The 23650-nt window shown below is 43.2% G+C and overlaps 1 protein-coding gene across 4 annotated transcripts in view; it reads left to right on the top strand.

Annotated features, from left to right (window-relative positions):
* Positions 1-23650, top strand: part of MLLT6 (MLLT6, PHD finger containing) — a 2458880-nt gene that overhangs the window by 2273114 nt on the left and 162116 nt on the right. For all 4 annotated transcript variants that reach the window (XM_044055280.1, XM_044055279.1, XM_044055278.1 and 1 more), the window contains exon 14: positions 19013-19198. In XM_044055280.1, the coding sequence (XP_043911215.1) occupies positions 19013-19198 (186 nt within the window). The remainder of the gene's footprint in view (positions 1-19012; positions 19199-23650) is intronic.

Raw genomic sequence — 23650 nt, 5'->3', positions numbered from 1 at the left:
GCACCTTCACATCAATCAAAAAGAAATGCTAGCAGTGATAAATGCAATTACAGCTTTCAAGGACCTCCTGCATCCAGGACAATTATTGATAAGAACAGACAACACCACAGTAATGTGGTACATAAACAAACAAGGAGGAACACATTCCTACCCCCTGTGTAGACTAGCCATGACACTTTGGAACTTGGCTCTGGAATGGCAAATCGAACTTCAAGCACAGTACTTGCCAGGTTTGGAAAACACGCTGGCAGACAATCTAAGCAGAAATATGACAGATCCACACGAATGGAAGTTGCATCCTCAAGTGTTTACAAAGATAATCCAAGCGTGGGGGAGGCCAGACATAGATCTCTTCGCCTCCCACAGGAATCATCAATTGGAAAAGTTTTGTTCAAGGACCTTTCATCCAAAGGCCTGGAGAGTGGATGCCCTTTCATTCAGTTGGACAGCATGGACAGTTTACGCTTTCCCACCTCTGCCTCTTCTGCCCAAGGTGCTCTTGAAAGCAAGAACAGACAAACCAAAGATGATACTGATTGCTCCAGATTGGCCAAGGCAACACTGGTACCCACTCCTGAGGAGCCTAACACATACTCCTCCCTGGCCCCTACCTCTAATGCCTCTTCTGCTGACTCAGCACAGCTACAAAACTCTTCACAGTCAGCTGAAAACACTCAATCTCGCTGCATGGAAAATTTCTTAACACCACAACAGACCCTACTCCCCAAAGAGGTGCAGGCTGTCATTTTGGAGGCCAGAAGGCCATCTACTAGAAAGGCTTACTCCGCAAAATGGAAACGGTTTTGCTCTTGGAATGAGAAAAAAGGCCAGGACCCTAGAAAACTGAATTTGCCACAGGTATTACGGTATCTAGCTGAGCTGCTGAACAGTGGACTTTCATTTTCCTCCATAAAATTCCATGCCTCAGCCATTTCTGCAGAATTCAACACGGATCCACCCTTATTCTCTCACCCACTCTTAAGACAGTTCCTCAGAGGGGCTAAAAATATAAGACCACCAAGGAAACAACCAATACCAGCCTGGGATCTTAATTACATTCTAGAAAAATTAACATTGCCTCTCTTTGAACCAGCTGCCTCAACAGATCTGCAATATTTGTCCTGGAAAACAGCTTTCCTTCTAGCCATTACCTCAGCTCGTAGGGTTTCGGAACTACAAGCCCTCATGCCTGTGCAGCCCTTTCTCATCTTTCATCAGGACAGGGTTTCCCTTCGAACCAACCCGTCATTTATGCCTAAAGTGGTATCCAGGGTAGCTTTAAATCAAGCCATCCACTTACCTACCTTTTACCCCAATCCTCAAAACAAAGGGGAAAGGCTGCTGCACTCCTTAGACATCCATAGACAGCTACGTTATTATTTGGACAGAACAAAGCCCTTCAGGAAATCAGAACAACTTTTTGTGTCCTATGCTGTAGGAGCTCAAGGGAAGCCAGTTACCAAACAGACAATTTCAAAATGGATAGGCCACTGCATACGGTTTTGTTACTCCTATCATGGAAAATCTGTCCCTACAGGCATCAGATCCCACTCTACCAGGGCCACAGCTACCTCTACAGCCTTCCTCAGAGGAGTTCCTACCAAAGATATTTTGGAGGCAGCCACTTGGAGTTCTGTGCATATCTTCACAAAACACTACCACCTGCCTTTATATTCCAAAACTAGAGCAGGCTTTGCCACTGCTGTGTTGCAGGGCATTCTGGCTCATCCCAGTTCCACCTAGTGCCTACCACCCTGTGCGTAGCTTTGGGATTCTACCCATCTGTGATTACTGCAGCTGTATGCACGATGAACATAGTACAGTTTTGTACCTACCATAAATGTAGATGTTCGAGTGCTAATACAGCTGCAGTACAGTTTTCCCTCCCTCCTTCCCCTCTTGGTAAAGGCCTAGGGCCTAACCCCTCTTCATACAACCTACTTGGGTTATCCTTCTATGGTATATTTGCTTGCATCTACTGATTTTTGATTATATTGCATTGCATGTATATAAATATAATTTATGTATTGCCTTCCTTCTGGGGGCACCTGACATCTGGGGCAAGAAAGACTGAAGAAAATGGCGTCGGCTGTGTCTTATATACCCCTGCCTCTCTGACGTCAGGAAAGAAAGCGACAACAACCGACGCCGGACCTAGACTTTGGAATTTGGCCGACCGAGGACCCGCCTGACGGCAGAAAACCCATCTGTGATTACTGCAGCTGTATTAGCACTCAAACATCTACATTTATGGTAGGTACAAAACTGTACTTTCCTTGTCCACCCTCACTAATGTGTATGTCCTGTTCCTTGTCCACCCTCACTAATGTGTATGTGCTGTTCCTTGTCCACCCTCACTAATGTGTATGTCCTGTTCCTTGTCCACCCTCACTAATGTGTATATGCTGTTCCTTGTCCACCCTCACTAATGTGTATGTCCTGTTCCTTGTCCTCATCACAATACATAGTCTGCCGCACTGCATAAATGTTTGTAACTAAATCACCTACATCACTGTTATTTTGGAGGGTGGGGAGGTTGGGGACAGTAATTTGAGTCCTTCTTACAGACTTGCTCAGTGTTAAAAGCTAAAAGTTGTAGCCAGTAAGCCAGAGATGTCCTGTTTTCTTACAGTTTCGATAGGTCATAAAACAGTTTAAAGAATGGCTCCAATTCGCCACTTTGTGAACGCCTTAATTTTTCACAAATATTAATAAGATGGGTATGTGAGCCATAGACGAAACAGGTTTGGGGTTGACCTTATTCTTAAACAAATGCCTTCAGATTATTAATCATGTTAGGTTTATGAAGACTTGCATGTTTGGACAGATACAGATTGTATTTCAGTGTTTCTTTCTGTGTGTTGGGAAATAAAGAAATAAGAACACACTGTTTTCTACTTTTTATTGATAACACTGCACAAAACAAACTGCAGTGGTAAAGAAAAGACATTATTTGACATTTTTGCAACACTGACGACCAGATTGAAGGACTGGGAAGCAACTGCTATTCCCACAAAAATCTGGTTATAATAATACACAAGTATCAAATACCCTACCAAACATTTGTCCTTTCCAGCCCCCTAGTCTAAGCCTAGACAAAGGAGACCTCATAGGGAAAGGAGCCAAAGACAACACCAGTGGCCAAGACTGGGAAACAGACCCCAATAGGCCTGTGGGATCCTGCCCCCAGGGACCTAGCAGGGAGCAATCATCACTCTTGCATGCCTCTCCCTTTCTCTCTCCCCTCAGCCCCTGCTCCTGTACCTTCCTTTCCCCACAGGCTGGGAGGGAGACCATCCCTATTTCAGAAGAACTGGACCCTCATTACCAGGGATCTATGGGTTCCAAACATCAAAGAGGTTACAGTCTCAAGTTCAAACAACTCTTGATTTGTTCAGACTTCCCAGATATTCCTCCAAACCAAAAGACCTTAAACCAAATACAAGTTCTATGCACCCAAGGGTCTATGGAACCTGTGCTGACCTCCTTGCAAGGAAAAGGAATTTACTCCAGACTTTTTGTAGTACCCAGAAAAGAAGGTACCTGGAGGCCAGTTCTAGACGTGTCGAGGCTCAACCAATTCTTGCAGGTCCCAAAATTCGAAATGCTAACTCTACAAAAACCGTTGCCCATGATTTTCCCCAAAGCCTTCATGGTAACCTTAGATTTAAAAGATGCATACCTCCACATCCCCATAGAGGAATCACACAGGAGGTTCTAACACTTCAGAGCAGGTATGAGGCTCTGCCCTTTGGTTTGTCTACAGCACCCAGGGTTTTCCCAAAATGCCCAACCCTGGTGATAGCTTACTGCAGGACAAAGGGTATTCAAATTTACCCTTACTTAGAATATTGCATCGTTCAGGCAACAGACTTAGAAAAACTCAAAGCAGATCTGCTTTACACTTAAAATGTACTAACCTCAGTTGGGTTCACCATCAGTACCCAAAATTCTCAAACCCCATGGACAGAATTGTGTTTCTGGGAGCTTTACTGGACTCATCACTTCAGAAAGCCTTTGTTCCTCCAGACAAGGTTACCTTTCTAACTCTGTACATCAGAAAGTTCCTTGTCAGGAATTACCCAACAGCCAGAGAGCATCTCAGGGCCCTAGGCAACATGGCCTCGTGCATCCTCATGATCCCTCTGGCCAGACTACATGTCAGGAGACTACAGTGGTACCTCAAAAATGTGTGGTGCTAACACTCTCATGCTTTCACCTTCAAGATAAAACTGCTTCCTTGTCTCAGGAAAGAGTTTGTCTAGAGGGTCCAAGCATGCTCCCTTAATTCAGGCCTTTCATTCAGGTTCATCCCTCAGGACCAAATTATGACAATAGATGCATCAGAAATAGCATGAAGAGCCCACTGCAAAAACTTCCAGACTCAAGGCAGATGGGACTCCCAGCTCAAAAACAAACACATCAACCTAAAAGAACTGATGACAGTCTAAAAAGGCCTGATTACCTTCAAAGAACAATGGAAACCAGGAGTCTTGCTGGTAAAGACAGATAATACCAAAGTTATGTGGTACATAAACAAGCAGGGCGGACTCACTCTTACTCCCTTTCCCACTTAGCCATGGACCTTTGGGAAACAGCAAACTCCCTAGGACTGCACCTCATGGTACAGTATTTACCAGGAGAAACCAATCAACCAGAGGGTCATCTCAGCAGGAGCTGTTAGACCACCACAAGTGGCAACTACATCAGGAAGTTTTTCTCAGCATAGTCAAAGAATGGGGTGTGTCACAGATGGACTTTACCACCAAAGATAATACTCACTTAGAAAAGTTTTGCTCCAGGAGTAACATGAAATCAGCCTGGAAGACATATGCTTTTTTCTTCTTTAGACAGTCCTATTCCTGTATGCCTTCCCCCAATACCTTTGCTACCCAGGGTTCTGCTGAAAATAAGGGAAGAAGGGCCAATGGCCATTCTAATAGCCCCAGATTGGCCAAGGCAGCACTGGTACCCCTATGGCTCAGTTTAACCAACAGGGAGCCATGTCTTCTGCCACAGAGAGGGGAGCTGTTAATGCAGAACAGGGGCACAATCATACAACCCAACCTGAACACATTCATATTGACAGGCTGGATGATACCTTGATCCCATTGAAGGGGTCAGTCCTTGACAAGCAAGTCCTGAATGTTCCAAAAGAAGGCAGGAGACCTAGCACTAGAAAGTCTTACTCTGCCAAATGGAAAATATTAATTGTATGGTGCACACAAGAGGGATGAAGCCCTCAACAAGCTCAGATCCCTTATTATCAAGCCTTTTTGAAAAGGGACTATCTTACTCCTCTATAAAAACCCAAGCTTTGGCTATTTCTCCGTATGTGCTTCTCGGCCTCCTCTCTTTTCACATCTTATCTTGAAACAGTTTCTAAGAGGGGTTGTCCAGATTAGGCCCCCAAGAAAACCTCTTGTTCCCCCTGGGACCTCAGTTTCAGTCTGGAGAAGCTCATGCTTCCACCCTTTCAGCCAATGGCTTCTGCAGGTATAAAATTCCTTACCTAGAAGACAGCTTTCCTACTAGCCATTACCTGAGCCGGAAGGGTTTCAGAGCTTCAGGCCCTTGTGTGTGTGGAACCTTTCATCATTTTCCATCCAGACAGAGTATCTCATTGGACCAGTCCTTCATTTATGGCCAAGATGGTGGCAGTCTTCTTTAACCATGCCATACACCTGCTTACATTCTTTCCTAACTCTCAAAACAAGGGAGAAATGATCCTTCATACTTTGGATGTGCATAGGCAACTACATTATACTTTGACAGTGTCCTGTACTTCCCCTCAAAGCACAGGTGGTGGTTTCCTACTCTCCACCAGGGATGTTGCATCCTGAGTGCGTCCCACCCTCCTCTTCCTGTAGGAGAGGCAAGCAGACCACTCCTTACACCCCTCCCCTCCCTACCTTGTTCCTCCAGTGGAAATCTGGGTCACATTCAGGGATGACTGTATTTTAAATTCTGTGTGTTTATGTTGCTTTTAGGAGGTTGATTATAAAATTGTACATAAACTGTACTCAGAGGTCAAGCTTTATGTTTGGCATCTCTAATATGGAAACTGTTTCAGGAATGTGCATGTGCTCAAAGCAAAACTTTTAAAAATTGCCAAGCCATGGCTATAGATAAGCTTTCACTTCCTTGTGGCTGGTAATCTTTCTGTTTGCCTGCATTTGTCCTTCAGTTAAATAGATGTACCCAAAGAGAGAACAGCAGCATGTCGCACATCTTTGTAGATAAACTCTGGCTGTGAGCCTCTTTTTGTACTTTATACTTGATTAAAACTGCAAGCACTTTGCAACCATTTAAATCCTGACTTAAATATGTGTTGCCTTGGTAAAGTCAATGAGACAAAACTAATTAGGGGTGCCCTGGATAATTTGACCTACCTATATGATTTGTTCATTCACATGGTATACAGAATGTCTTGTTGATTAACAAGCACTTGAGAGGTAGGTAAAATTTCATAATGTCATTGGCCAAGCCCCTTGTAACATGCATACCTTTCACTCAATCATAAAGTAAACTGTGTATTTTGTTTCAGATTTCTGTACCCACATTTGTGTTTGTACCCTGTAGTCCACAGATGTGAAACCCAGGTCTTATAATGAAAACCATAATTCATTTTCTGATGTGTAGCGTCACTTAGAGTAGAACATATGCTGACAGTTACACATTTATACCACAGTTCTGAAATTAATGCATAGCTAAAGGCCTCACAGCACCGCTGATCCACACACAGAATGTAAAATACATACTTTCAGTCAACACCAATTAACTAAACCATTAAATAAACAGTCCTTAAAAAATATTACCCAAAGCAGTGTAGATGAGATACTGTTGGGAATTAAAATGCTAAGATAACATTTATCAGAACTGTTTTAAATTCATAGAACATGAGTCAAATTAAAATAAAGGGGGGAGTGTATGTTCACCAAATTAAATAAAACTTGTCTAACAACTACAAACAAAGTGCATCATCCTCCAAGTACAGTCTCATAATTTGTAATTAACTTTTGCCTTTTTGAGCACCATACCTTACAGATAAAACTCGCCAGTGCCTTGGACTTATTTTTTTTCCCTTCAGGTGTGGCTATTTTTCAGAGGTCGCATAAAGTTTGCTTTACATCTTCTAAATTCAGCACTTTCAGTTTCTCTGTTGAATGCAACCTACTAGTGGGACTGTTGTGAACTGGTAATGGAACAGTGTTATCATACTGGAAAAGAGAAGATGTGGCATAGAGGGATAAAGCCCTAACAATGGCCCAGTCGACCTGGGTTCAATTAGTGGCTCTGGAAACTGACAGAGTGGCGGGGCGGAATGGAGGCTCACTGGTGACACTCCGTAAGGGGTGGCATAGTCCAAAGAGGGAAGTTGTCCTCGGACATGGCCAACGAGCATGGAGGTGGGGGAAAAGAAAGTAGGTAGGGCATATAATAATTAAAAAAAAAAAAAAAAAAAAAACAGAAGCACAGATGTCTGAACCCTCAGGATGCCCTTAAGATCCATGACCAGCCCCAGCAACACTAGAGTAAGTTTAGTGGAGGTGGGAGGATGGCTACTAGACCCTGTGTGGATGTAGGGCAGAGGGGACTAGAGTGGTAATAATGAGGTCTGAGGAAACCAAAAAAAAAAAAAATTATATTAGATATGAAAATGCACTAGATCTGAAGCAGATTTCTGGTAAAAATAAGCCAATGTAAAGTAATGGTGTAGGCCTTAATTTTATTTCATTCCACACCTCTTTGGAGTTTGATAATGTTCTTCATAGGGACGACCGTTGCTGTAGAACTTTGGTGGATAACTACTGGGACAATGGTGTATAGGGTCCTGGGTTCGAGACCTGTATGGCTGTTTATTTCAGGGGCACAGGAAAATAATTTTTTTGGGTGGTGAAAGCCAGGGTACATTTTTGGCTAGGCTTGTATAGGCCCTAGGGCCAATAGCCTAGTACCTACCCATGAACCTATGATAAATATGAAAGATATAAACTGCAGGTACATGTCAGTTCTTCTTGCCAAATCTGAACTGCGCTCTGGCATTCCCAGAGGTCAGTGGATGTATCCCAAACCATGGCCATCGACAGGAAGTCTGTCAATAAAGGGCATTGTAACCTGCACCATCTTTCATGCCACTGAAATTAAGGCTTCTTCTGTCACTTTACAGTTTGTCATTTGCTCCCTTGGTTGACCTGGAGGATTGATAATTGTACCTTTTGGCTTCTGTCAGCATTGTATGTAGTAAGCTTTATAATTGACTCTTTTGGTAGGAGCCCCAGAAATGATTATCAACAGGTGTCTTTTGTAGGAGACATATTTTCCCTCAAATGACTGTAATTTATAGATTTTGCTCCCTAGGAAAGGACTACGATGTTGAAAATTATGATTATTTTAAGATATTTCATTAAAAAAATATCTAACACATGCCAGAAATTTCAGGGCCTTTGCAGACCACCATAAAATCTTATATTTAGTGCAGAGGATATCCAGAGAGTACCATAAATTATTAGCTTTCATTTAGGAGATGTCTGGGTTTACTCTGAGGACAGTGGACCTGCTTCCAAAAGTAGCTTCTTCCCATAGAAAGGGCAAAAGGTCTTAGCATGTCTCCCAGACTCCATAAAAGCTCTAAGAATTGAGAAGCTTTAAAAATGTTTTCAGAGCAAGGAACTACCACCAGTTACTAACAGTTAACAGAAGCCACACTGACTCAGTCAGAGATTCCACTCAGACTGCCCAGGCCTTCATCCCCTAAAGTCATGGGGTCTCCCCTTCAGACCCTGGAGGTTATACAGTCTTCTGGTACTGTCGCAGCACAGACCCTTTTTTTTCCCCCAAGGGGTGCATAACATGTAGGGGTTTACAGAAAAGGCTGTACTGGTGGCAGTTATGAAGAAGGCTAGCACCATTGTGAATTCTAGTTGAGAACTGCAGTGTCCTTAAAAAACACAAATACTTCTTTAGGCATGTTGTTGTTTATGCAGTTGGGCATTTTCTGGTTCATCATGAATTCCATTTGTCTAATAAACTTCTCAAATGCTTCAGTTTATACTTCACAGTTCTCAGGGGGTGACCACTGGAATTAATCAACTCTGATTTTTTTTCTTCAGCCTTTGAAACATCCTAACGCTGAGTGCCGTCTTTGTTCATGGTGCCGGGGGAGAGGGCATGTGGTAATAAGGTGTGGGCTATTATTAGTACTATGCTGAGAAAACTGTCTCTTATTGGAGCCAAATTAGCCATTTACATTGATACTTATGATAATCTTTCCCTCAGAAAGTTCTTAACTGAATGAAGCAAAACTGGGTGAACATGTGTCTTTTTACTATAAGATCGCATATGTTCATAATGTTTACTCCCCCACCACTATGCAGTGCTTTCAAGTTTCACAAGCAATAGTGAAAAGTAGGCTCACACAAGTGAATACAGAGTGATGTCCACGCATCCCAAGGTTTAGGCATGTCAGCAGTTAAATACTGTTTTGACCCCTTATAAGTCAAATATAAATCTAATTTGTGGGTCATTGGGTTAGGGAGGAACTCTGCTTCACATGGATGGGGAGCCTATTCCATAGACAGGGTAGTCTCTGGCATACATACCTTTGTCTCCAGCAGGTCCTATTTATATCACAGGCAAGGTTTAAGTCTTTACAATGGGTAATTCTGGTGCTGTTTGTTTTGCAGATATCCAAGAGGTCCATCAGAGTGTGGTCTGACAATGTCCTGTATGCCAGGCATAGATCTCCCCTCAACAGCTTGTAGGAGACAGAATACAGGGATATGTCCTTGAGGCGGTCTGCATAGGACATTTTACGTAAGCCCTGTATTCTTTTATTGAGGAACTTCTGTGGACATTCCAATTCTTGGATATGCCTGGTTAGGTACATACCAAAGGGGACATTGTACTCAATTATAGGTCTGATGAATGTGGAATGCAGTGGAACAATAACTTCTTTGGACCTAGATTGCATACCTTTGTCTATAAGTTACGCAACATAGAATGATTTCCTCACTATTGTAGACATGTGATGGTTAAAGGCTAGAGGTTAAAGGCTAGATTACTGTCTGTGTGTGTCCCTAAATCCCTGACTATTAGGTCAGCTCTAAGGGGTGTGTTGGCAATATGATAATTACCAGGAGTGAATGACTTCCCGAAGGATACTATTATGCATTTCTTGGCATTATTTTTAGTCTATGGCTGTGGCACCAGCTGTTTGTGCAGGCCCTTCCTGGAGAACATTTGTGTTGGTGTGGGATTCAGTGATAGCTCCAAGTTTGCAATCATCTGCAAATTTAGTCAGCCAGAGACCACTGACGTTGGCCTTGACTTCAGAGATTGTCTTGTAAATATTACTCAAATCCAACCATTTTCTTTCAACTCCCTTTACAGCTCAGAAACATACATTGCCTACAACACTGTTGAAATAGTCCTTTTTTATGGGAAACTATGCTGGAGGTCTCTGTAAATTTCAGGATTTGCAGAATGTGCCCTCCCTAAGCGTATCATTATAAAGATTTAGATTTTAGGTTTAAGTCCATTAGTGTATTACTTCTCTAAAGTATGACATGTAAACTTTTAAGGTGCTTTTGTTTTACTACATCCACAGTGTACATTAATTGATTAGCAAATTACTGGTTCTGACCACTCTTCAGGTAGACCTTTCTAATACCCCTGAAATACACAATGTTAAGTTGTCCCATCTCGCCTTCATTCTTGCTGTTTGGGTTCGGAGCCAATCCTTGGCTCTGACTCGGCCTACTTCTATAGCTTGAAAGCTATTTACTGGCTCGAGGCTAACCCTTATCCCAGAATGCCCAGCGTCAGCTACCCAGATCTCGTTTGCCGCTTCAGCTGCAAGGTTGGCTGGCTCAGGCTTAGTATAGTTTTTTCTATGATTATAATTGTTGTTTATTCTTAAAATCTGTTAAGTTTTTGTCTAGATATAGTTCTTTATCCCTTATCACCTTTCTTGTGTGTGTTGTAGCTTTGTTGGCCATTGCTCCATATCTTGCAGGCCTTCTGTTTCCCCTGAACTCATTTAAATTAGAGAGTTCTCCCTCCCCCCTCCTTAGGACAGCCGTTTAAATTAGAGGCTCTCCTTTCTGTTCCTTAACTGTAAAAAAAAACTTTTTTTTTTTTTTTTTTTTTTTAGTATAGTAGTGTAACATGTCTAAAGAGGCCAAAGTTTCTGGCTTCAAAATGCTGTCAGAAAATGTCTCTGACAGATGGGCACACTAGCTGTGTTTATTGTTTAGAGGCTGTGCACCTGCAGGACTCCTGCTCTATCTGTCATGCATTTATTCCAAGGGTCCTGCAGGAGCGCAAAAACAAATTAGTCCTTCGAGGATTGTTGAAACCACAGGATTCCCCGGCTAAAGGTGCTCAACCAATGAAATCCTCTAAGTCTGTCAAGCTGTTGGCTCTATCCTCGGAACCGACTCCTGGGCTTGAAGAACCAAGTTTGTCGGTGCCGACTAGCATCGACAAGTCATCTCCTCCCTCGGCTCCAACTGCCACCTCGGAGCCATCTCGGAGCCACAAGCAAGGAAGGTCTCTTTCATTGCAGCCGATCCACTCGGTGCCACAGTCACCCTTATTAGGAAGTGAACACAGTCATCGCTCTTCATCCCACTCCTCTCGATCCTCCAGGCTATCGGATCAGGGCATGGAGAGAGTAGTCAGCAGGTTGCTTAAATCACAGGCCCTTGCAAAATTACTTTCCAGCCCACCTCAGCAGGTTGCGGCTCCATCCGCCTCCATCTCCATTCCTCCTCCGACTACACTTAGTTTGGAGCCGGAGACCATGGACGCGCTGATAGTAGAACCGACCATGCCGATCACCTCCTCTTCGGTTCCAGCGTTGGCTCCGATCACCTCGATTGTTCCGTCCATCGAGGGATCTGGGCACCGAAGCTTTCTCGTCGGCTCCAAGGGGGGAAGTGGCATCGATTCCTTGTCCGAACCCGCTCTTCCTTTCGGAGCTTCGGCGCAGATGTGTTCGGCTCCCACATCGGCCTCGGAGCCATCACCCTCAATGCAGAGAAGGACTCCTGTCTCTTCGGAGCCGGAGCTTTCTTTGCCTCAGGATCGTGATGCCTTCGAGGTCATGTGGAGTGCGCTGTCCCCTGAAGCAGCCCTACTATCAGCTCCATCGGCTCCTTCTCTTGTGGTGCCTGTGCCAACCTTTGCTCCTCCTCCAGCCCAGAAGCGTAGGGAACCTATGCCCCAGGACACCCCTTTGGGTGACCCATCTTCTTCCGAGGCCTCCCCTGATCACTTAGAGGAGTCTCTTCGGAAGAAGAAGTGCAAGAGAAAGCACCTAGACTCCCCTGAGTCTGTCACCTCAGATACAGACCTGGATGAATGGGAAGGGTCCACCAGGTCCCCCTCTGAAGATGTTTCTTTTTTGGACATCTTTGAAATGATTAGGCAGGGGGGTAGCTGGTCTTCCCTAGCCCGTACCGAGGGCAAGTCTGTATACCTGGAGACATTCGGTTCCCGACCCTCCACCTCCTGGGTGTCTCCACCTTTCGACCCACTCATGTCTGTAGTGGCTCAAAAGGCTTGGTCAGCTCCAGATTCTGTGGAACCTATTCCGAGGAGACCAGATAAGTTCATAACAGCACCCCAGGACAAACAATTTCTCTCTAAAGGTGTGCCAGTTGATGCCATGGTGGTTGCAGCAGCCACCAAGAAAGAGCAGAAACTTCTTTGTCTGTCCATCCACCAAACAAAGAGTCTAGGATGATGGACAGATATGGGAAGCAAATGTTTTCCTCAGCGACCTTCTCAATGAGGTCCCTGAATTATATCTCTCATTTTACATGACTTCAAAGGGATCTCCTAAAAGAGCTTGAAGATACCCTACAAGATCCTACAGCTGAGGGAGCATCAGCCAAAATAGCTTCCCAGCTTGCGACTCTTAATTCTGTAGTCAACTCCTCCATGAGGCTGACAGCCAATGGAGCGAGCAGAGCCGCAGGTACAGGAGTGGCTCTCAGGAGACATGCTTGGCTGCGGCTGTGTCAATTTGTGGAACCCTTTCGGGCATCCTTCACAAATACTCCCTTTGATGGCTCCTCACTTTTTGGGTCTCAGGTGAAAGACATGCTTACCAGGTGCGAGCAGGAAGGCAAGATTCTCTCTGCCGTGGGAGTCTGTTTTTCCACTCCTAATAGACCTTATCCCAAAGGTCAGAAGGGTGGAAAGATGTGGTTTTGGAAGTCACAGGGACCTTTGCCTGACACACGTGGTGATTTTTCCTCCAGGGGCAGAGGGGGAAACAACAACAATGGCAGACGCTGCCCTTGTGGCAGAGGGGGACCACAAAATCAGGCTGACAGAGAAACTTTCTCTGCCAAACCCTTCCAGCATCCCAGATGGGTTGCACGACTGCTCACCTCTGGAGGCAGTCGGGGGAAGCTTTCCCTCTACCCAAAACCTGGCAAAATATAACAAGAGACAAATGGGTACTACCTATCATATCTGGAGGTTACAAAATCCCTTTTCATCAACCCCCTCTAAAGTCAAGAAAGTCCATCCCAGATGTCCCACCCAATCTAAGGAATCAAGCAGTTATTCAAGTTTCAAAACTGCTAGAAAAAAAGAGCCATTCAGGAAGTCCCCACAGACCAACTAGGATCCGAAACTTACTCAAGATTCTTTTTAGTACCAAAATCGACAGGGGACTGAAGACCAATACTGGATCTCAGCAGATTGAACAAATCTGTACAAAAAGAAAAGTTCCAGATGGTAACACTGCAGTCCATTCTCCCCTTTCTGGGTCAGGACAACAGGATGTGCTCCATAGATCTTCAGGATGCATACTACCATATCAAAATAGACAGATGCTCCAGAAGATTTCTTCGCTTCTGGATAGGGGCCAGTCATTATCAGTTCAGAGCTCTGCCCTTTGGTCTCACCACAGGTGTTCACGAAATGTATGGCAGTAGTCACGGCTCACCTGATACGTCAAGGATTCAAGGTGTTTACCTATCTAGATGACTGGCTCCTAACTGCTACCACCAGGCATCAACTCTTAGAGGCACGAGATTTTACAATATCAACCTGCACCCAACTAGGCATTACAGTAAATTTCAAAAAATCTGCCTTGTTGCTCTGTCAATCTGTTACATATATAGGAGCAGAATTAAACACAAAACAGATGTTTGCAAGGTTACCTCAGGAAAGAGTTTTCTCTTCGCCAACAAGTGTCATTTCTAATGCAGAGCAGAAAGGGGCAAGTCAGACATGTCCTGCAAGTTCTAGGCTCCATGGCAGCTGCCATTCTTCTTGTACCATTAGCACATTACCACATGAGAGTCTTTCAGTGGCTTCTCTTCACGCAGTGGTCCTTCCAGGAACTACCCATGTCTCACATGATCCTGATTACAGAAACATGCAAAAGACACCTCTCTTGGTGGATGGTCTCCCCACTGGTGACTCAGGGCAGACCTTTCATTCAACCCCCTCCGGTAGCCACAGTGACCACGGACGCATCCCTGATAAGGTGGGGGGACATTATCTAGGCAGGACAGACCACGGCATGTGGCAACCTCATGAGTACCATCTGCATATCAGTGTCCTAGAGATGAGAGCAGTGCTCCTAGTGTTGCAAGCTCTTCAAGACTCTCTTCCTTCCAGGACTATTGCGATCCAAACAGACAACATATCAGTTGTGTGGTACATCAACAAGCAGGGCGGGACCAGGTCCTACCCCTTGTGTTGAGAAGCCCTCAGGCTATGGCAATGGGCGATTTCCTCCCAACGTTTTCTGACAGCAACAAACATCCCTGGGAAATCCAACGTAATAGCAGACAAGCTCAGCAGGGCTATCCTCATGCCTCACGAGTGGTCTCTGAATCAGGAAGTTGCAGACCTTATCTTCCGCAAATGGGGCCAGCCTTGCTGCGATCTATTTGCCACCCCCCTCAACAACAAATGCAGCAGCTACTTCTCCTTGCTTCCTCCTCCAGGTCAAACTCCTAGGGACTCTCTAGTCCACGATTGGCCTCATTTCCCTCTTTCCCCTAATTCCAAGACTCATACAGAAAGCAAAATCATTGGTTTGCAAAATGATCCTCATTGCCCCCTATTGGCCTCGACAGATATGGTTTCTGTTCCTGCACCTTCACCTTCTAGACCAGCCTTGGGTTCTGGACCCAGTGCCAGATCTGTTGATTCATCAGTCAGGCAGGTTGCACCAATCCCTTCAGACTCTCAAGCTCACAGCTTGGTTTCTCCACTTCCTACCTTAGCCAGGCTTCTAAGTATCTCCCCAGCAGTTCGCGATATTATTGTATCCTCCCATAAGTCAACTACAAGAAAGACTTATGCTAGCAAATGGAAAAGATTTTCTTACTGGGCAGAATCTAGAAACTTAGACCCTTTTTCAGCCCCAGTCCATCAAATTCTAGAATTTCTAGCAGAGCTTTTTCAGTCGGGTGCAGCTGCTGCTACCATCAGGGTACAACTGGCAGCCATATCTAATTTTCATATTGGAATTCTTAATTCTAGCATAATGTCTCATAAGCTCTGCAAAGCCTTCATGAGAGAAACATCCCTTCTTAGACCCACAGTGAAGGATCCACCTCTTCCTTGGGAATCTTAATTTAGTTTTGACTTCTTTGATTCTGCCTCCCTTTGAACCAGCAGCTTCATGTCCCTTAAAATTTATTTTTTAGAAAACACTTTTTCTGGTTGCTGTTACCTCAGCTAGATGTGTTTCAGAACTCCAAGCACTCTGTGTTTGTCCTCCATATATGGTGTTTCACAAAGATAGAGTTTCTCTAAGAACCAACCCATCCTTCATACCAAAAGTCTGTTCAGAAAACAGTTTAAATCAATCCATCTATCTTCCCATCTTCTTTCCCAGTTATAGCAACAAGGCAGAATACAGTCTTCAACAACTGGATGTACACAATTACATTTTTACCTCCATAGGACCAAAGAGCTAAGAAAGTCAGACCAATTATTTCTCTCCTATGCTCACAATAAGCAAGGCCTTCCAGTTTCTAAGGTGACCTTATCCAAATGGTTATCTGACACCATTGCCTTTATTTATCAGTTAAGGCATAAACATCTACCAGCAAAACTGAAAGGTCATTCTACTAGAGCATTAGCCACGTCTGTAGCCTTTCAGTCCAAATTGCTCATAGACTCAATTTGTGCAGCTGCCACTTGGGCAAATCCTCATACCTTTATCACTCATTACAAAGTGGATGTGGTCTCCTGGAGCAGGGCTTCCTTTGGTTCCACTGTTCTGAAGAGTCTGTTCCAGTGAGCCACCCGGGGTCTTTAGGTGCTAGGGATGCTGTCCCAAACAGCAAGAATGAAGGAGAGATGGGACAACTTAACATAAAGAAGTTATGTACCTACCATAACGTTCCATGTTAGTTGTCCTTCATCTCGCCTTCCTTCTTGCGTCCCCCTCTCCTTCCCCCTTCCTGGAGGATTGAGAGGAGTTCACTATGGTTTCACTGGCTGATTTCCTTTTTCTTGGTTCACATGCCAGGTAATTTTATGGCAGTTTACTCTGATCTGTTATTTTGGTAAATCAGTTTTAGGTTACTGGTTAATTTATATGTCGAGTGTGCACTATCACAAACGAGATCTGGGTAGCTGATGCTGGGCATTCTGGGATAAGGGTTAGCCTCAAGCCAGTAAATAGCTCTTGAGCTACAGAAGTAGGCCGAGTTGGAGCCAAGGATCAGCTCCAAACCCAAACAGCAAGAAGGAAGGTGAGATGAAGGACAACTAGCATGTAACGTTATGGTAGGTATATAACTTCTTTTTATATGGAAAGCCCACAATATGAACAAGTAAAAGTATTAATATCTGTAGAATTTTATTACAGTAAAACTTCAGATAGTATTCCACAGTAAATGTAAAACATAATAGTATTCCACTAACTACTTAATTCCTGTTTTACTTAAGCTTTAGTTTTACAATCTGAAACAAACACTAGAAGGTATTTTGGAAATTAATTTTTTTGCCATTCAAAAATGGGTCTGTGCAGCTGTTGTACTATAAAGATTTCCCAAGTCTGTTACTATTAGCCCCCATATCAATAAATAAATAAATATATTAAAAAAAGCAGTACCAGCATTAAGCATAAGGTGTACTTTTCCTGAGTAGCCTATGACTGAGACATCCTGGGATTGACTAGTGACCTGTAAGTTTGAACATCCAGCTAGAGAGGGTGGGAGTGTTTTGCACTGTCTCACACATCTTGGGGGAGATAGGTACCCTGACCAGTGGATGACTCACAGCCCTTGGAGATGAGTGCTGTAGCATGCAGCTGAAGAACAAAGACATGCATGCATGCACACTAAGCTGTGCAGCCACGAACTGCAGCCACATTTGCTTTTGCATGACCGCAGGAATTAATGTGGTGGTGATAAGAGCATGCATGAATCAACAAGATAGCGATGAGAGTGTGCATGATTCATCAAGATGGTGATAAGACAATGCGTGAATCAACAAGACAGTGATAAGACCATTCATGAGTCAACAAGATGGTGATAAGACAGTGCATGAATGTGCATGAGTGAACAAGACAGTAATAAGACTGCGCATGAATCCTTGAGGTGGTATTCTAACAGTTTCATGGATGCCATGCTATTGTTGGAGTAACGCGAATAAAGTCAAGCAGATAACACTGTCACCATTCCTTGATCAGGAGAAACAAATGGGCCAGTGGAGTTAAGTAACGACTAATAGTCCGCAGCCAATAGCTATAAAAAAAGAGAAAAAAGAAGTATGTATTTATGAAATGTAATGAAATAAGGAAGTAAAGGTCAGTTTATGTTTTTTTCATTCTACTGTACATTTCTGTTTTATAGCAGTAGGTCATACCAAAACAATAACTGTGCAAATATGTTAGGAATCTGGACTGCATTATGTTAGTAATTTCATAGGTGGTTATTGTCTAATGGCCCAAAAGCCTTTTTAAGCCAAACCAAGCTTATCACAAATTTACCAAAATATTGCTGACATGTCAATACTCCCAACAAATTTTATGGTTACAAGATAGATTTGTACACAACAAGCATTCACAGGCTGTGTCCATTAGGATATAGGTGCCAAACCAGAGGTAAATTTGTGAATTCCCCCATCCATTAGTCCAAGTTACATTTGAATAGGATTAGGGATAAACTTTTGCTTTGTTTGGAAGGGAAGCCTGCTCCATAGAAGGAACAATGTTTGAGACACACACCTCCCCCTCCAACATGTCCTGTTCGTGTCATAGACAGGGGTTAGGTGCTTTGAATTCTTATTTCTGATGCTGTTTGTTTTGTGGATGTGCAACAAATCCGTCTGTGTAGGATCAGAGTGCCTTGTAGGCTAGGTGTAGATCACCACACAGCTGTCTGTAGGAGACCAAGTACAGGAATACAGCTTTCAGTCAGTCTGCTTTGAGCTTGTTATTTACTCACTGTATTCATTTTGTGAGCAACCTCTGTGGTCTGTCAAGCTGTTACAAGTGCTTGGTTAGGTACATGCTGAAGGATGCATTGTACTCGATGGTAGCTCTGGTGAGAGAGGAGTACAACAGTAGAATGACCTTCTTAACAAAATGACACGTTAATCTTTAAGCCTTCAAGAGAATAATTTATATTATGATTAATGTTCAGTAGCTACCAGCATCACTGGCTTTTTTTTATCCAGAACATAAGTTCAGTAGAAGTAATTGCCTTGCTAGTAGTGATTGCAGCACACTTAGTCCTGCAGGCTCTAAGTCATATATAATGCATGCATGCTGCTGATGAATGTGTTGAGTCACTTTTACTCTTCCTTGGATGGTTTGTGATCCAGGCTATAAAGTGCTTGCTTAGATAATCCAAGATTGTAGCATGCTTTTATTGTTAATCGATATTCTGTCCTTCTTGGTTAATAAGTTGAACTTTGGCGGATTATTTAGTATCATTGCCGTAGCCTTACTGTAGTGTGCTAAAATAAGTTATGTAATTGCAAGCAATAGTAATTTGTCTGGTTTCTCTTTCCACAGTTGTAGAAATTCTGAAATCTTTGCACTCATTGCAGCAGGAGAATCAGCGCCTGCAGGAACAAATCATGAGTCTTACAGCCAAGAAGGAACGTCTGCAGCTACTTAACGTCCAGCTTTCAGTCCCATTCACCATGGTGACTAACAGCAGTGTCATGTCCAGTCAGGCACAGTACATGTCACAGAATGGTAGGAAATGCTTCAAGTTATGTCTGGGGTACACTGGATGGTGGAGCTTTCTGTTCTTTACCTGTGTACATTTATCTTACAGCCAGCACATTTTGTTTTACATTTACCAGCAAGTAGAGAAGAGCATGCATTATACATAACGCTATAATATGGGCATGCTTATTCTAGCCATTTATGTGGTTAGGCAACGTATTTAAACATAATTTCCTATTGATTTGCATTAAAACACATTTTTGTTACACTTTTTTATCCATTGCCTTTTCAGTGCTGTGGACAGCCATCATGAACACACCTGTTCAGTCCATATAGGGCAAGATACTTTCCGATGCAGCTGTCATGAAAACAGCCATCAGCGATGCAGCTGTCATGAAGACAGCCATCAGTGATGCAGCTGTCATGAAGACAACCATCAGTGACGCAGCTGTCATGAAGACAGCCATCAAGTGATGTTTGCTCTAATTCCTGTTTGCATACAGACTTGCTCCGTGGTGCTGAGGAGTGGAGACCTGACTGTGTCCCACACGACCAGGATTCAGTTAGTGGCCTTAGTACTGGAGAAGCTAGGAATGGAGGGGAGGAGTGAAGGGGCATGGCTCACTCCTTGGGGGCGGGTAGCATGCACTTAGGGACATGTTAAACAGTATCTTAGCATCATAGGAGATTACTAGGCTATTGACACATAGGTAATTTTAAGCCTAACTGTTTCATCCCAATATAATACCATAGAACTGCTAGTCATCACCCAAGATTGCATTTAGTGATGACTGCCCATGTCCAGGAGGGTTGTTGTCTCTATCCTCAATGAGAATTTATGGTGCCCCATCCACTCATCCACGTTCCTCTTGAACAGTATCATAGAGGTGCTCTGTTTCACATGAATTGATAGTCTGTTCCAAAGAAGCGGCAGTCCCTGGATCAGGTAGCCTTAGACCCATTTGATTTATGGATATGCAATAAGCTCATTAGGTTTGGGTCTTGGGTTGCTCTGTTGGCCAGGTATAAGTCTCCCCTAAGAAGTTTATACAATACAGAGTATAGTGACAGGGATTTTATTTGGTCTGTGTAAGGCACATGCTGGAGGCCCTTGATCTTCTTTGTTAGAAACCTCTGAGGTTTCTCTAATTGCTGTAGGTGCTTAGTATGGTACATGCCAAATGGGGCGTTATACTCAATTATGGGCTGGATAAGTGCTGAGTATAGGGGGGGTTATAACTTCTTTTGCTCTCGAGGTGATGCCTTTATTACTCAAGTGTGCTACATAGAAAGCTTGCCTTACTACAGTAGATACATGGTAGTCGAAGTTAAGGTCGCAGTTAACATGTGATCCCAGGTCCCGTACCAATTTATGGGTACTTAGGGTGTTGTTGTTGCTTGGATAGTGTGAGGGGACATTGTTTGTCCCAAAGGGAATGATGACGCATTTTTTGCATTCAGTTTGAGACCGCAACTACTATACAGCAGTCGTTGGTCTGTGTGAGACCCTTCTGGAGTATACCAACATCATTTGGGGAGTCAATGATTGAACCTAGTTTGCAGTCATCTGCAAACGTCTTCAGCCACAACCCCTTAGTTTTGACCTGAATTTCTGAGAAGTATATAGCAAACAGAAGGGGGCCCAGCATTGATCCCTGTGGCACCCCAATGCTAACAGGTATGCTGGTTGATGTGAAGTCACCCACTTTGATAGTGTGTACCTGTTTGGTGAGCCAGTTGGCAACCCATCTTACAACAAAGGGGTTTATATTCAGTTTGCTAAGTTTATCAATAATACCTGAGTGTGGAATTGTGTAGAAGGCCTTTGCCAGGTTGAAGTATGCTGTGTGCACAAATTTGCCCTCGTCAATGGCCTTGGTCACATTTTCAAAGAAATACACCGATTTCATGGGCAGGATCTGCCCTTCAGGAAGCCGAATTGGGTAGAATTCAGGGTTTGGAGATCACCTATATCTTTATTTATGAGGTCCATAATGATATGTTCCATGGCCTTACAGATTAGGCTGGTGAGGTTTATGGGTCTGTAATTCCCTGGGTCTGTTGCTAGGCCACCTTGTGGAGGGGAATGATTGTTGCTGTTCTCCATTCTTCAGGAACAAAGCCTGTGGTTAGCTGATTGAAAAGGGTACTTAGTGGTGATGCAAGTTCATGTTTTAGCCTGTTTAGAAGACAGCCTGAGATGTTGTCTGGTCCCATAGAGGCTGTGTTTTTTGCCTTGGACAAGGCTTTGAGTTATGTTGGCATCAGGGGGAAGCTTGGGGGAAGGTTTGTTGTAAGTTAGGAGGGGATAAGGGAGTGAATTTTTTGTCAAACCTATCTTCTAGCAGGTTTGCTGTCACTGTGGGATCAGTGTATGTGATACCAGTGGTCACTAGTTTTCACATGCTTGGGTCCTACCCTTTAGGTTACATATGTAGCTGTAAAAGGCCTTATGGTTATCCTTGGCTGCACTTGCTAAGTTTTTCTCAAAGGAGCCCTTGGAAGATTGGACAAGTTGCCTTATTTGCCTGCTGAGGCTGAAGAGGGTGCTTTCCCATTGTTGGGGCCTTGTCTTTGTTTTCTTGGACAGCAACTTTTTGCATTTATTGTAAATCAATATGTGTCATTAAAACCTGCTCTTAAGGCTAGGAAATTGAGGAGGTAATATATTCATTTTATTATTCTTGCTTTATTTTTATCATCATCTTTTATATATGATGAAGTGTTAATGTTTACAGTGAGTTTCTCAGTGTAGTAACTGGATTCCTAAGTGGAGAAGGTGCGTTAACTTTTAATAATTATGTGTATCTTGGCAACAGATTATGTCTCTGTTAATCATTGATGGATGGTTTAATGATATTAATTGATGTTTAGCATTTATTTGTTGTTTTTGATGTAGGATGCGGTCTGAAGAAGCAATTTTTAATTGTGAAAGTGCTTACCAATCTGTTTATTAAAGTTATCAGTTTTATTTAGTGAACGTGGCCTATTTTTGAGTTTTAAGTGTTTATTTTATGGGCATCTACTTCTGCCATGTATCTGTGTGGATTTTTTCTTTATATTTTATTGTAAAGTTTGTTGATGCTGGATGTCCACCATGACAGCTTGTTTTTACTTGGGGCTGTGGCTTTGATTCTTTCTGTTATGGCTGAGTTTATACACTTATGCAAGTGATTGTACAGGGCTTTAGTGTAAGCTTTGGTATAGTTACCACTTCCACCGTGGGGTGGGGCTTGGAATGCATTTCTACCTTCACCTAGGAGGGTATAGTTTGCCTTGGTGAAGTTTTTTAGTCTGAGAGTTTACATTCGCTACTTCTACTACTATTGTCTGATCGGATTAATATACAGTGATTAACTAGAAATATATTGACTGAAAATCTTCCACACAGAGAAGTTTCTTACACTGTTTTGTTTTTGGACCCACTACACTTTAGTGGGTTGTTTTGAGACTTCGGGGATACCATGGAGATTACTTGTTTTTTGCAGTGTTTACTTTCCTAGCTATGGTTGGGTTGTGCACTGTTTTGCATGTTTACATGCACCTGTTTTAGGCATATCAAACTGAGCTTCCAAGAAGATTCTGAAATATATCAGTGTGGTATCATAGGAAATGGAAGGCCAAGGGAAGACATCATGTGTGGGAAATGGCTTGCTTAAATACATATCTGTCTGGATAAAGAATACCTGGACTGCTAACTGAGGGTGCAGAGGGCAGGCTTCCATTTGTAGTAGGTACAGACAGTGAGAACAGCCTTAGCCAGGACTACAGCAAGTCACACAGCTTTATGTTTCTGTGGGAAGGACTCCTGCAACATTCCTGGGCACAAACATTATTAAAATCCACAGACATGACTGCCAACACTAGGAGTATGTGCCTTGATGGTGCCCTAATATGTCTTACTGTATTTGTTTTTAAAAAGTCATTACAGTGTTTAGGTTATTTGGACAGACTACAATGCCACATAAAGGGCTTGTCTGTCCTTTTTAAAAGAGAGATCGAGAGTTGATCAGATTGATCTCTTTGGTTCTCAGGGTCTCAGCTGTTTTTGCACCTTTATCTTTCTGTTTCTGCCATGGAAGGTTAAGTGGTAGCTATGTAGATAAATGCAGAGAGGCAACTCATATGTAGTACTTTTAAGAAGAGGGGAATTAAATGTGTTTTATGTTATTTGATCTTTATGAGGAAGCTCTAATTCAAGGCTGTGGAAGGAAATGCATAGAGAAGTCCCTGATCCCAGTAGAAGGTGAGAATTTCCATGCTGATTATTTGGACTTTTTTCAAACGAGTGCTTTGAAGTCTGTGCAGTTTCTTGAGTTGCAACAGTGTTTACCCCAAAAACAGCTGATTTTTGGCTTATGAATACCCTTCTGTCCATTTAGGTCCCTCTAAGTGAATTTACTGTCAGATTCTTATGTCTTCAAAGATTAATGATTTGAATGTTTAGATACATTTATACCCAGATTGCACAGCTGTCAG

Source organism: Protopterus annectens, chromosome 13.part0, assembly GCF_019279795.1.
Source record: "Protopterus annectens isolate FY-2018-M chromosome 13.part0, PAN1.0, whole genome shotgun sequence".
NCBI lineage: Eukaryota > Metazoa > Chordata > Ceratodontiformes > Protopteridae > Protopterus > Protopterus annectens.
This window is presented reverse-complemented; position numbering and strand designations above follow the sequence as displayed.